Source organism: Diabrotica virgifera, chromosome 3, assembly GCF_917563875.1.
Source record: "Diabrotica virgifera virgifera chromosome 3, PGI_DIABVI_V3a".
In the NCBI taxonomy this organism is placed as follows: domain Eukaryota; kingdom Metazoa; phylum Arthropoda; class Insecta; order Coleoptera; family Chrysomelidae; genus Diabrotica; species Diabrotica virgifera.
Window position 1 is genome coordinate 52,685,981 of NC_065445.1, and position 14,171 is coordinate 52,700,151.

The window sequence follows — 14,171 nt, forward strand, 5'->3', positions numbered from 1 at the left end:
TCTAGGTATTGCAGGAGCGGCGACGCAATAACACACAGACTTTGCGAATTTATAAACGAAAAGTTTTCGTTGAAACTATGCATTGAAATCCAGATCCCGTAATTTTTGGAGCTGTATAAAGTGACTACAAAACATACATTTTTTTTTGTTGAAGTTATACTTCTTTACGATCGAAAGTAAAAATTTTATCACATGCCGGGCGCATGCGCACACAGACAGTATGTATTTCGTTGCTAATCTTTCAAGATATGTATGTATCAGCGCTGGCGCTGTCAGCGCAAATAAGTCATATTATATTATACAGGGTGTCCCGGAAAATAGTGCGTTCCTTAAAGGTATAGGTAGAAGGCACCATGTAGAACAAAAAACTCTTATAACATTTTTTTCTAAATTCAACCGTTTGACCACAAAACTATAAAACATTTTGGAACGCAAATTCAAATCTGGCAACTCTGTGAAGTACAAAAATCTAAACGTAAATAGTCCCATGTTTAGTAAACATATAATTTGGAAGAATCCTGTTTAGTGTCAACGCCGAAAATGTTTTTGAATCGTGTGTTCATGAGTAATATTATGATATTATGTTGTTTATTTATGGCAGATCAATAAATGGAGAGGCATAATACCTACTAAAATTCTTTCAAAATGTTTTGCTGGAATTTCTCGTCGTATGAGTGCATTGAATTCATGTGTTCGCAAAAGTGGTGGTTCATTTAAAACATGTGTTTTCATCTTAAAATATGTAAGTATAATTCGTTTAAAATTATGCCATATTTCAACTACATTTTAAAAAAATTATAGTAAACAAAAATAGTAAGTATTAGGTTGGATTATTTTAAATACTGTAAGACGCAAACGAGTTCTTATTCACCAGTGCGTAACATGTTGCCAGATTATTTAATTTTCTGAAGATTAAAATTCAGGTATATGGAAACCAATGTAAAGTTTATTTTGGAAACGGTTAACTTTAGAAAAAAATGGTATTGGACTTTTTTGTTCTAAATTGTGTATTCTATCCATACCTTAAAGGAACGCACTATTTTCCGGGACACCCTGTACATATTAGTGTTCTTAGTAAATGTATTATTTATTATAATTTTTGTGTCTTTGGATTTGTCTTCCTCGAGAATAAGATATTTTATAATAATAGTAAGTATATTTAAAGAATTTTTTGTATACTTCACTTGGTCAGTATGTATGAGAAATCTTGTAACCTGTCAAAGCAAAAGGGATATAGAGATCAAGAGGTCCCGGGTTCAAATCCCGGACTATTCACATTCTTTTTTTTTTATATTTTTGGTATCGTTTTAATAAAAAATTTTTAAAAGTGGTAGGTAAAGAAAGTTAGTTTAATATTTAAATAAAATACAAATAACCTGTTAAGTATATTAATTTCGTTGAAATCATAATAACAGAAGTATAACTTCTTACGTGCGTACAAAGTACACACACATTATTTTTTTTGTAATTAAACCTTCAATTTACGGTGCACTTCTCGTAGACTCTACCAATAAGGTAAAGTCGTTGATGAGTTGCAGCGCGCCAAATAAAAGGTACGTCCGTGTTTATACCATAGACAGAGCCGGATTTAAGGCAGTGGGGGCCCCTGGGCAGAATTGGTGTGGGGGCCCCTGGGCAGAATTAGTGTGGGGCCCTACCTCCTACCATTAAACAAATTGTTGTTATGACTATGGTGGTTAAAGTCAGGGTACTTTTCGAGATTTTTTAACTGAAAATTCCTTGATTATGTCGGGCATGTCTAGTTGCTTTAACTCATTGTGTTCAATGCTCATTATAAAGAGATGGTTCAAACGCTCTTGGCCTATCATAGACCGAAGTCGATTTTTAATTAACTTTAATTTTTAGAATGATCTCTCTCCACTGCAGTTAGTTATCATCAGAACTATTATTCACATTTTTCTCTTTTAACCGTCGCGTCGGTACATTTGAAGTTTTGATGAGCCGATTTTCTCTTTAAATGAATTCAAAAGTTCTACAAATTGTACTAGTTCGACACCTAGTTTTTTATCTAACTCATTGCTATAATTGTCGGTAAGCTTCAGTGAGTGAGCTTCAATTTCACTGGGAGTTAAATTTTCCAAATAATGCAAAAATCCAAAATTGGAATGAATGGATTCATATGCCGAAAGCCTATGACTTGAAGAGGAAATGAAGTGATCTAGAATAGCTATAACGTTTTGAGTCCTAAATTTCTCTGAAGTTGTCATTTCAGTCTCTGAAATATTCCTTAAAAGAATATAAATTTTTTAATTGATTTAAGTGCCGCCACTCCTGAATTAAGGTCAATATTTGGATCTTGAAAAATAGGACTTGTGCTGTTTGTCCACTCTAAGATTTCATTCCAAAATATTGCAAATATCCCAGTTTTCAGTAAACACACTCGATTATACAAACCATTTGTATCGCTACGAGTTTAAATTTGTTGCCCATCGTCTTTTGAAATTTTGGATAATACTCCTTTAATCTGATTATAACCTTTAAGTAGTTCCTTTGCGGCATCACTTCTAGACGACCATCTAGTAGTATTTACTCTTTTTTAGGAACAATAATATGTCTGCCATGGTCGGCGTTGCTCCCGCTTAAAGACGTTTTTAAACATTCGATTGACAAGTTGTATCTACATGTAGAAGAAGTGAAAAATACATAAATAAATAAATTTAGAAAAATACAATAAATTTAAAGAGTGGGCGACATATGGAATCTACAACGCCAAGATATTGTGTTATCTAAATTTTAACTCAACACCATTGTATTTTGCACTCATAACTGACGCATTGTCGTAGGACTCTCCCCTGCAGCTTTTTAAATCGATATCATCTTCTTGAAAGAATGTCTTAAATATATCTTCTGCTTTATGACCGTAATTTGCCAAAAATACATTTTTAATAGGAGAGAAACCTTCCATATAACGAAATATTACAGTTAATTGATTGACAAAAATTATTCTATGTGAATAATGTGCTGATTTTTTTAAGTTTGGGGCTTTGTGGGGGCCCCCAAAATGTGGGGGCTCCGGGCAGCTGCCCAGCCTGCCCCCCTTAAATCCGGCCCTGACCATAGATATAATATCCTGTAGATTAGGCAAGGTATGGGTCGCTCTGTGGATCAAGGTGTAACGTCAATATTAAGGATTGAGCAGTTTAGCCATCTTTGTCTGTCACATGCTCGGGATCGCTTGGTTAAAAGAGATAGATAGACCACCGATCGACTGTTTCCGCGTTACGCTTTTTTGCTCAGTATGCCTTGTTTACGGTTAATATGTCTATGGTTTATACTCATTTATAACATTTATTCTAGTTGTTGATAGATAGCGCTATAATAAAAAATGATTTACGTATTATCTATAACCTCCGACGCCCCTAAGGGGTATAAGGAGTTTCGAGAAAGAATTATTATCTATATCTACGACTATAAAAAACACGATTGATTTGTTTTTATACCAAATTGCAAATAAAAGGGTTATACTGCAATACTATTTTCATATTTGGCTGATTACAATTCTGACAACTGTCAGATTTAACTAAAATGTCATGCAATGATTTTCTGCATCCTTAAAACCATATATGACGTTAAAATTAATGACAAACACTGAAAGACTAAGAAGAACTATAGATTTTAGTCGTATAGATATGTAATAAGTAAATAATTTTTTCCGATCATAGCGCCATCTATTAACAAGTAAATTAAATGTTATAAATGTATATAATCACGTATAGTCCTTTTCATGATCATTTTTCAGTGCGTAACAAATGATAGGAAAAAGGGCAAGTCCGTGATAATACACATTTATGACATTTATTCTAACATGACATTTTAGTTAAATCTGACAGTTGTCACATTTTATTTGCAATTTGGAGTAAAAACAAATCAAATGTGTTTCTTGCATTTATAAAATGGTATTTTCTTTGATTTGTATAGTCTTATAAATTATACAGATTATATTTGTAATATTATTATCTAATTAAAAAAAATTATTTTTTTATTATGGCGTCATCTATCGACAACTAGAATAACTAGAATAAATGTTATAAAAATGTCACCGACGAAATGTAATCACCGACGTGCCTTTTTTTCTGTCACATACAATTTAATGCGTTAGAAAGAAATCGAAAAACTGTGACGCACTGAAAGATGATCATGAGAAATACTGTACCTTTTTTCTGTTACTTGTGACGCACTGAAAAATGCCTCTGAGAAGCACCATACCAGCACAACGTATACTTTGGGCAGAAACTGAAATCAGATTATAATTACAGTCGAATATGCTTATTGGAATAGCCTTCGTGCCAAGCAAAAATATTCTTATAACCGAGATATTCTACTAACCGATCATTGGTAGCCAGTAGAAACGTTTCGGGACCTCAAAATTTTATTTCTTAAACCGGGATATTCCTATAGCCGGTATTCTAATTAGCGGGTTCGACTGTATTATCCTTCAGTCAAATTTCGTGATTTTCGCTTCCAATGATAAAAACGCTGGAAGAGATGGACAAACCAATAAACATTGAATAACTTGAGCAATGCAAATTTGAGCCAACGTACACAACCAGCTGTAGACTGTTGTTCCCACCACAAAATATTGCAAGCAAAATTCCGCATAAAGCTGCACACTAAGACAATTTAACAAATAACAGACAAAATTGGATCCAAACACCTACCTACCTGCCAGTGACTATTTGAGACTCTGATAAAATATACGAATATACAAACAAGTGGATCACTGAAGGGATTCTTAACCGTGTACAAGAATGACGAAAACTTAGAAGCGGCATGTCAGATAAAATTCAATACAAGAAATAGAGATGCACCATAAATTCAACTTTAAAACACTTGTTCAGAAGGGATAAAATAATTATGTTGAAAAAATATGTGTACAACTAAAAGGACATGCTGACTTGCTGACCGCCAAGAATCTAGAGAACTTTTCTCAAAGGACAAAAAATATCTAGCAAGAAAATTCAAATCGCAAATACAAATCATCAAAGATAATAGTGGAAATACTATACAAATCCAAAAGGTACTGTAGCGGTGTGGAAACAATATTGCGAAATACTATTCTTCAACGACCCAGACAATAATACGGAGAAAATAATTTATGAAAAATAACCAGAAATACCGAAATCAGAAATTGACGTGGCGATATAAAAGCTAAAATTCAGAGAAGCAGAAGGTGAAGATGAAATAACAGCTGGGACATTCAAGGATAAGGGAGAGGTGGGGACTGAAGCAATGCTTAAAATCTGCAATGAAATCCGGAACAACGTGGCAAAATGATTGGGAAAAGCTCACTTTTATTCTCATATGTCATATTATTCAGCCTTACACCTAAAGGTAGAAAAGCTTAGGACGAAGTAAGTAAGTATGTCATATTATAACAAAGCGTATTAGCCCCAGGTATGGGGAACAAGCAAAGCAGTAAGGAGGAGTAACTCTTGGAGGAAGAAAAACCAAATACCTACGATTTGTTGATGTCATAGATATATTGGCATCTTCATTAGAAGAACTGGAACAAATATTAAATAAGTTAGACTCAGTAAGTAGAGAATATGGTGTGAAAATAAATATACAAAAACCAACTTATGTAGGTACTGATCATCGATAGAAACAGAAACAGAAAAAATACAGATAATAAACATGGCAGGGTACGAAGTCATCATAACCAATGGCGTTACAACTCTTCATGAGTCTTTGCAGCGTTTACTATTGCCTTTCATCTTTGTCGGTCCTGTGCCACTAATTCCCTTTGTGTCACTCCCATTTTCTCCAGATCTTCTTTGAATGCATCTTTCCACCTTTTTCATGGCCGTCCTATAGACCTTCTTCCATCTGGCCTTTCCCAGAACACATTGTTTATAAGGCGTTACTGCGTATCACATGCCGTACGAAGGTACGGGGTACAAAGTGGTAAGACAATTCAATTACTTAGACTCCGTCACTAAAAGAGCAGAGTGTGAAAATTAAGTACGTAAAACATAAAAATATGTCTTGTTCCAGCATTAATATTAATTGCTATCGCTACCTACGCTTCAGAAACATGGACCATCACAAAAGCCGATTCGAAGCGTAGATATAATGGCATTTGACATGTGGGTATATCTTAAAATGTTGCGCATTTCATTGACCACCGCCCATCACACAAATAATTAAATACTAGAATTTAATATAAAAACTAGAGTCACCACAATTATCGAACAAAATATATTAAGACATTTTGGACATATAACTAGAAGAAGAGAAAAAATTGAACGAATGATAGTTGAAGGCAACGCAGCAAGAAAAATATGCAGAGGAAGAGATCCAGCACGATGGTCGGGACAAATAAATGATATGACTGGTTATTCATTCTCCGAAGCAAAACAACACGTACAGGAGAGAAATAATTGGGCAGAGATAGTAAAAAGAAGGACATAACGCCACTACACGGAAGGAGAACATATAGAGGAGAAGGAGGAGGAGGAGGAGGAGGAGGACAAATGAAGAAAGATGAGATAGAAAAAAGAATAACAATATAGTATTTCTATATATAATACCTATATATCTTGGATATAGTCAGCATAGTAAGGAAGTTCCTGGAGAATAATTATTGTTTTATTTTTAATCTGTGATTGTCCCTTTTGAAAACACTAGAAATAGATAACTTAAAAAAATATATTTACTATACACAAAAATTGAAAACAAAATACAGTGCAAAAATGCTACATTCGGAATTGCATTCAAAATTAGATAGAAATAATAAGTCCGACTCTGCCTACCCAATCCACCACTTTTCTTTCTGTGGACATCCGTCCCATCTCTACATTTAAAACGATGCGATTTTTTCAGTCTGTTTTGTTGTTTTGTTTACATTATAAAATTGTGGTGCCTTCATTAGGTTTTGAAGTGAATAAAAACAGTTTCATGAAAATCCAAATGAATGTGACTTTACGTCAAGTTTGTGTTATTATTGGTGTTCTTCATCTGGTAAAACTTTTTTTTATTTACTTGTTAAAAATTTAAAAATCATAATAGCATAACCTCAATACCTTCAATTCAGTAGAGGTGGGAATAGCGGAAAGTTAAAGCGGATATTTTTCGAATTTAATAGTTATTCACAATATTTTTCGTAAACATATCAATTATTATAATAAATGCGGACTGTATTAAAGTTATATGATTAAGTTTTTTAATCGCAGAGCAGCCACACTTGCAAATTATGTTATCTAAAATGGCTTTTTTCATAAATTTGAATAATACATAATTAATTCATAATTTCAGTGATAAGTAAACTGTTTGTATAATAAAGGTGCTGCTAAACGAGCTATAGGTAGGGGAGACTGGGTAACAGTGAGAAACTTTTTTTTTCATTTAACCATAAGTCCACTACTGTGACATGTATAAACAAAATTTCTTCAGGATTGTATTCTCACATGTGTTCATTACAAAAGAAAAAGTCAAATTTGAAAATAGTTCGGTTTGTTTAGTTTGTATTCGACACATAAGGTCAAGTTGTCATTTGTCTCAGTGTTACCCATGCATGGGTAACAGTGAGACAGTATAATATTTATAGGAAAGAAAACATAAAAAAACATTTAAATTATAAAATATTTATTTACATGAAAAATAAAACAAATAAAAAAACAAATTCAAGTTACAAAGTACTTATTTATTAAAAAAAATAGGGATTGGAAATAACGCAAATTTATTAAATTGAAATTTGTCTCTAATGAAAAAAAAATTTGCCGTTTAGTATGACGTTAACAAACTGGTCTTGGCAATATCATCTTAATGCCTTTTACTACAAATTTTAGAAGAAAAAAATAAAAAATGTAATTTTTTATAACATCTGCGTAACAGTGAGACATGTCTCAATGTACCCCGTCTCACTGTTACCCATTTGCCATAAAATTTAAAAAATATTATTTTTGGTATTATAAAACTTAGTTTGCATTGCTAAACTGTGGCATCATGTTTACTAATCTACACACAATGTCATAGTAATACTAGAAAAATCTTAATAATTAACATGCTTTTATAAAAAATTCTCAAAATCCCTGTATTATTTTACTTAGTGCCCACCAAACAAACTTTATCACGATAAATCCTAAACTGAAACTGCACGGCCGCCGAACATATTAGTAATCAGTAACCAGTAAATACAGCAGGCATGTATAAGTAATAATATCTCCACGTGGCGAAAAGGAGGGAAAATATTTCAAGTGTCTCACTGTTACCCATGTCTTACTGTTACCCAGTCTCCCCTATCTTTACTGTAGTAGTGTAGTATGGTATATTGTGGTATGTGTCATCATACATCAAAGCTCAAAGAGATTTTGAGAGACATGAGAAATGTAAACTTAAGAGATGATAATATGAGAAACGAAGATTTAAGAAGAAAAACCAAACTAAAAGATATTATTGAAGCTATCGCAAAATCTAAATGGAAATGGCAGGATATTTGGCAACAGAAAGCGAAGAGATGTGGGCAAAGAGAGTAATACAATGGCGACCAAGAGCACATAAACGAGGCATAGGAAGACCGCAAAAAGAATGGATAGACGACATTAAAGAAAAGGCAGGAAGAAACTCGCACCAGATACCACAAGACGGGCCAATATGGAAAACACAAGGGGAGGCCTATGTCCAGGATTGGACCTAAAAGAGAAGTTACATTCTGCAATGAATGACGACCATTTAATTGAGTGTGTGAGGAAGTACCCAGCTATTTATGATATTCATTTTTTCCTTCTATCATCTTCAACCAAAGCTACTAATCCGGTCAACTTAGACATCAAAATAGTTGGCAAATAACAAAAATTGGCGGAAAGCCAAATTTTGGTGGAGAGCTAGGGTTTACCATAACAAATAAAGTTTTAAAAATCCCCATCGATCCCGCAACAAAAGTTATTCGGGGTCAAAGGTCAAAATTTGAGATTTTTTTGGATTCTTCTCGAAAACGGTGTTTTATCAAAAAAAACCTCAAACCAAAGTTGTAGATCTTAACATTCTCTACAAAAATAATCCTATCGATTTTTTCCCAAGAGTTACCATTCCTGAGATATCGGGATTTTAAAAGTTACATTATAGATGATGTGCACATATAAGCCACGTATACAGGGTGGTGAATCGTAAAACGGGCCATAGGAAACTCAATGTAAAATTCTTAACTGTTGAATTCCTACTTCCCTAATTATTTTACATCAAAAGTCATGAGAACTTATTTGTAGAGGATTGAAATATGTATTAAAAACAAAAGTTACAATTGTTCTACGATTTAAACACATTCCAAAATTTTGAAAAATATAATGTATTTACCGCAGTAGGTATGTGTGGGCATGTTAGGCCACACGTTACTATTTAACTGACAGTGTGTGCACACTATTGACTGAAGAAAATATCTTTATTATTAATACATTCTTCTTAACTGAGGGTATCTTATCAACTTTATTGTGTTTTTAACAATAAAGGATAAAAGAAATAAAAAATTGACAGTTCAAATTGTTAATACAATAACTTCATTGTCACCAAATGCAACCTTATACACATTATTGCACTGTGTGTGGCCTAACTTTGGCGTATTACTCTGAAAATTGTATTATATTTTTACAAAATAATAATTATTGTTCGTAGAACAATTTTAACAGTTGTTTTCAATACAGATATCAATCCTCTGCAAATAGTTTCTTATGACTTTTGATGTAAAATAAATAGGGAAGCAGGAATTCAACAGTTTAGAATTTTACATTGAGTTTCCTATGGCCCGTTTTCCAATTCACCACCCGGTATACATATATCAGGCACTTAAGACAAGTATAAATGCCTATTTGTTTCTCTTTTATATAATATATTATATAGTATTCTGAAAATATTTTTTCAAAAGATAATCAGTCCCAAACTGAATTTCCTCTATCCACGTGGCCTTGAAAACATTTGGCTATACCATTGTTTAAAAAAGAACATATTGTCTATTCTAAACAATGGCTACAGTATTGTCCATAGGTCTTTTTCATATACCTGTTTCTTTTAGTGCTAAAGGTTCAGTTCAAGTGAATATAAGTACTTATTACAAGCCTCTACTTTTGAACATCCAGCAAGAGGAAGAGGAAGAAGAATAAATCGAAGAAGACTTGACTGTTGAAGTAGACTTTCAAAAATATGAATCTGATTAAAATATCTAAAGAAATCAAAATAATAGTTAACCCAATAACACTAGTCAACAAATAAACACAAAAAAAAGTTGCGACTGATGTTAAAATAGCTGTATCGGGGAGTTTAAAGCGTCCTGAATGCAAATTCAAACACCAAAATGTTCCACCACGTATATATTTTGAGTTATCTTCTTCTTAAAGTGCCGCGCATTTCTGGTACCGCACAGACCGTACATTGTTTGGTCAGGTGAAATGTTAGATTTGGAGTTATAGAAGGCATCAATATGGCTGTTTGTTATAAAAATTCTTATATACTATATACACATAATGGTAGGGGAGTCCAATCGGGGATTTTGGCAGTTACTTGAGCGCGTCAGATTATCATATGGGGAGAAACCTGGTACCCTGCAGATGTACCTCTACCATATATTGGCTCTTAACACAGGGGAGTTTGTTAAGGGGGGCCCGAAAAAAAAATCCATCCTTAAAAAAACTCGAAATTGTCAGATTAAGATAAGGTAAGTTAAGTACATGCAAAAGAGTGTATATTTCAAAAATCTGACGATTTGAGCCGGGCGTAAGGAAATGGGAAAGTCCCAAAGTCTCACAAGAAAAAAGCGAATATTTCGCGAAATGAATGACAGATCGAAAAACTAAAAAATATGTGCTGAATATTTTTTAAAAATCTATCGAATGATACCAAACACGACTTCCCACGGAGAGGGGTGGGGGTAAATTTAATATTTAAATACGAATCCCGCGATATTTCGCGAAATGAACATCAGATCGAAAAACTGTAAAATGCACTTATTTAATATTTTTGAAAAATATATCGAATGGCACCAAACACGAACCCCCACGGAGGTGGGGTGGGGGGTTACTTTAAAATCTTAAAAAGGAGCCACCATTATTGCATATCTGGATTCCTTACGAAAAAATAAATAACTTTTATTCGAAACATTTTTTCGAATTATGCATAGATGGCGTTATAATCGGAAAAAACGATTGTTGGAAATGGAAAATTAAATTAAAAAATGGCAAGCGCCCACTAAAATGGAAAATTTTACTTAACTTTTTTTGGTTTTAGGACCTACTCTTCACAACCCAATAGGTCCCCATAACGCTCGAGTGACTGTACATTTAGCATACTTTGCTTCCCTACAATAAGTTCAGAACTAGAAACAAAAGCTATATTAAGTCTGCTGTACTCAATTTTGTGCATATCCCAATTTTACCATAACACTATTTGGATTAACACAAATACACATTTTATCCTGCATAGTAAAAAACAACAAGTATAGCTCCTGGTTACGGTTCTTAAATATTATAAGTTGTCCTGGCTAGTAAATTCCATTAAAAAAACCAATTATTGTAATCTGGAACCTACGGGTTAAGCATGTCTTTTGAACAAGTGAAGGTCTCGAACTAAATCATGTAATTCGGCTTGTTGGATGCAATAAGGTGCTTTTTCGTCGCTATCGGGAAAATAATAATCATTCTTTTCTGATAGGTACATCATCAGGTTCACTTTTGTCAACATACATTTCCAAATTTAAATACTAACTTTATATTCATTAAATCGGTTATACTTATTTTTAGATCGAACACTGATGATGATTTTTTATAAAAATCGAAAACGTTTTGTTGTGATGTAGCCCTTTTAAGGGACTTTTAATAAAAAAAATTTTATACCTTTTACAAAGGATTTCCAAATCTTTCTCCCAATTTGTGCGAAGTCCTGGAATTGATGCTTGCTCTTCCTTGAAAACGCAGACACTTTTGTCATGCAGGAGTAACAGTCGTTAAAATGGTAACTATATAAGTTTAAATGGTTAGGTTTACTGATTAAGGACTACCTTTGGTTGATTCTTTACTTAACTGTTAATGTGTTATTCGTGCTAAGTGTTGCCAAATTATGCATAATTTTTAGAAAAAACGTTAATTTGATAAGATCACGCATATGACTGTGTATAAACCTGATATATTACAAATGAGTGTTTTAAAAAAATTAGTAAAATACTTATAACTTAAAAATCATAACTCATTTTTTTGAACAAATCATAACTCAAAAGTCTTACGTGTTAAAAAACTTTTTACCATCATAATCATATTCAGAGAGCAAAACTTAACAAAAAACAGCATTTTGCATTCGAGTCGCAAATTGGTTGTAAACTAGTGTAATCAATAGCAATATCAATAATCAATATCAATTATAAGGTAATATCTAGAACTTGACCGGTATTGTTTCCTTAAATTATCCTAAAATTGTCAAAACAGTTAGTGGAGTAGGCATACAGGAGAAACCACGATAGAAAAAGCACCGAGTACACTTACTACCTCAGAGGTGGTGTGAAAACGTGTGCGTATCATGTATAATGTGACTCTTAGAATCGCGATATCTCAGTAATGGCAACTCTTAGGAAAAAATCGGAAGGACTATTTTTGTAGAGAATTTTAAGATCTACAACTTTGGTTTGAAGTTTTTTTTTTGATAAAACTTACCGTTTTCGAGAAAAATTCAAAAAATCTCAAATTTTGACCTTTGACCCCGAATAACTTTTGTTGCACACATGGGATCGATGGGGACTTTTAAAACTTTATTTGTTTTGGTAAACCCTAGCTCTCCACCAAAATTTGGCATTCCGGCAATGTTTATTATTTCAAATGTCTATATAGACCGGGATACTACAGCTATCGCTAGCAAATCCATGTTTGTAAAATTTATTTTTAACCCACTCAAAACACTCGCAAATAAAACCCGTTCACAAGCCGGCAGCGACCCGTCGTAGCATAAATCAAAACCTCGTGCGGAGGCCGGTTGTTCCACGGTCCGTATCGTACACGTCCCGTCCTATAATAAATCCGCCTTAATACTGACTGTTAGTGCAGGCTCGAAAGTCTTTTACCTACACACGCTGAGTATGAGTGTGAACAGCTGTGTGTAGCTTTTTTAGATCCATCAATAATCCAAAGTTTTTTACAGATTATAATAGGTTTAAGACTATACGAGAGAGTATGGGAATTCATTACATTAGAAGAACCATTGCTTATTGAAGATCATACTGGCATACTGACGTCATATGGAATCCAAATATTTATAGCATGTCTCTTAATTTATGGATCTGTTGTCGTAAGTAGTTACTAGTTCTTATATTTAATTTAATTTTATATTATTTACACTTTATCTAATAAGTGTTAATGCAAGGCGACGAATTATTAGGACTCACAAAAAATTATTAGAACAATCAAAGAACAGTATTATACTCTAAGTGACCAACAACGAGAGTGGAGCAGCAGGCCTACGTCTCTCCGATGAGACTCCAATAAGAGTCGAAAATCGTCGATTCAGAGTGCTGGACTCCGCTCCGTATTCTAAGTGAAAAATAAGATTGTTTTGCCTTCGCATTGCAGCTGAATAAAAATGGAATTTTTATTTTATTTTTATATTGGTCGTTACTTCTTGGAGTAACTAGGTCCATTTTCTGTTTTAATTTACCAGCTGAACAGAAGGGGTCGTGAATTGTAAGTTTTTGAATTTCCTCTTGTCTTCTTCGCTTCAGCATCCATCTGGCTTGCAAATTTTAGAAGCCATGCAGGTGTTACCAAGGAAATGGACCAATAAGTTTTCAATTTAAAAATCTTTTAGTAATATTTTAATATTTTTAAATATTATTAATGTTGTAACGATTAATTCTTTCAATGGACAACAGACTCAGTAAAACACAGGTTAAAAATAAAGTAAATATATTTAAGATTATGTCGATCGGATAGCTCAGTGCGACTAGCGGCTGACCCGCACTTCACTTCGCTGTGAGGTACGAGAGTTCAAGCCCAAGCCAGGCCATCGGAAAAACAAAAAGGCTAACGCGTCAGTATAAAATTCTAAATATGAATCTGGCGCTTAGACTGGAATATGCGGGCATCTGATCGACCTATGAGGGAGCAGTACGGCAAGGGATAAGGGCTTGCGGCTCGGTGATACTCCCCCATAGATCCCTACCGAAGGGCGTTGACGCCTAAGAACGG

The 14,171-nt window shown here is 33.6% G+C and overlaps 1 protein-coding gene across 3 annotated transcripts in view; it reads left to right on the forward strand.

Annotated features, from left to right (window-relative positions):
- Positions 1-495: 495 nt before the first annotated feature.
- The window catches only part of LOC114349223 (uncharacterized), a 31,558-nt gene continuing 17,882 nt past the window's right edge, over positions 496-14,171 (forward strand). The window contains exons 1-2 of one of the 3 annotated variants that reach the window (XM_050646453.1): positions 496-742; positions 13,129-13,275. In XM_050646453.1, coding sequence (XP_050502410.1) covers positions 671-742; positions 13,129-13,275 — 219 coding nt within the window. In that variant the 5' untranslated portion in view covers positions 496-670. Of the gene's footprint in view, positions 743-6,800; positions 6,982-11,816; positions 11,956-13,128; positions 13,276-14,171 lie in introns of those variants that run through there. The other 2 variants (XM_028299595.2, XM_050646454.1) reach the window with 2 other exon arrangements.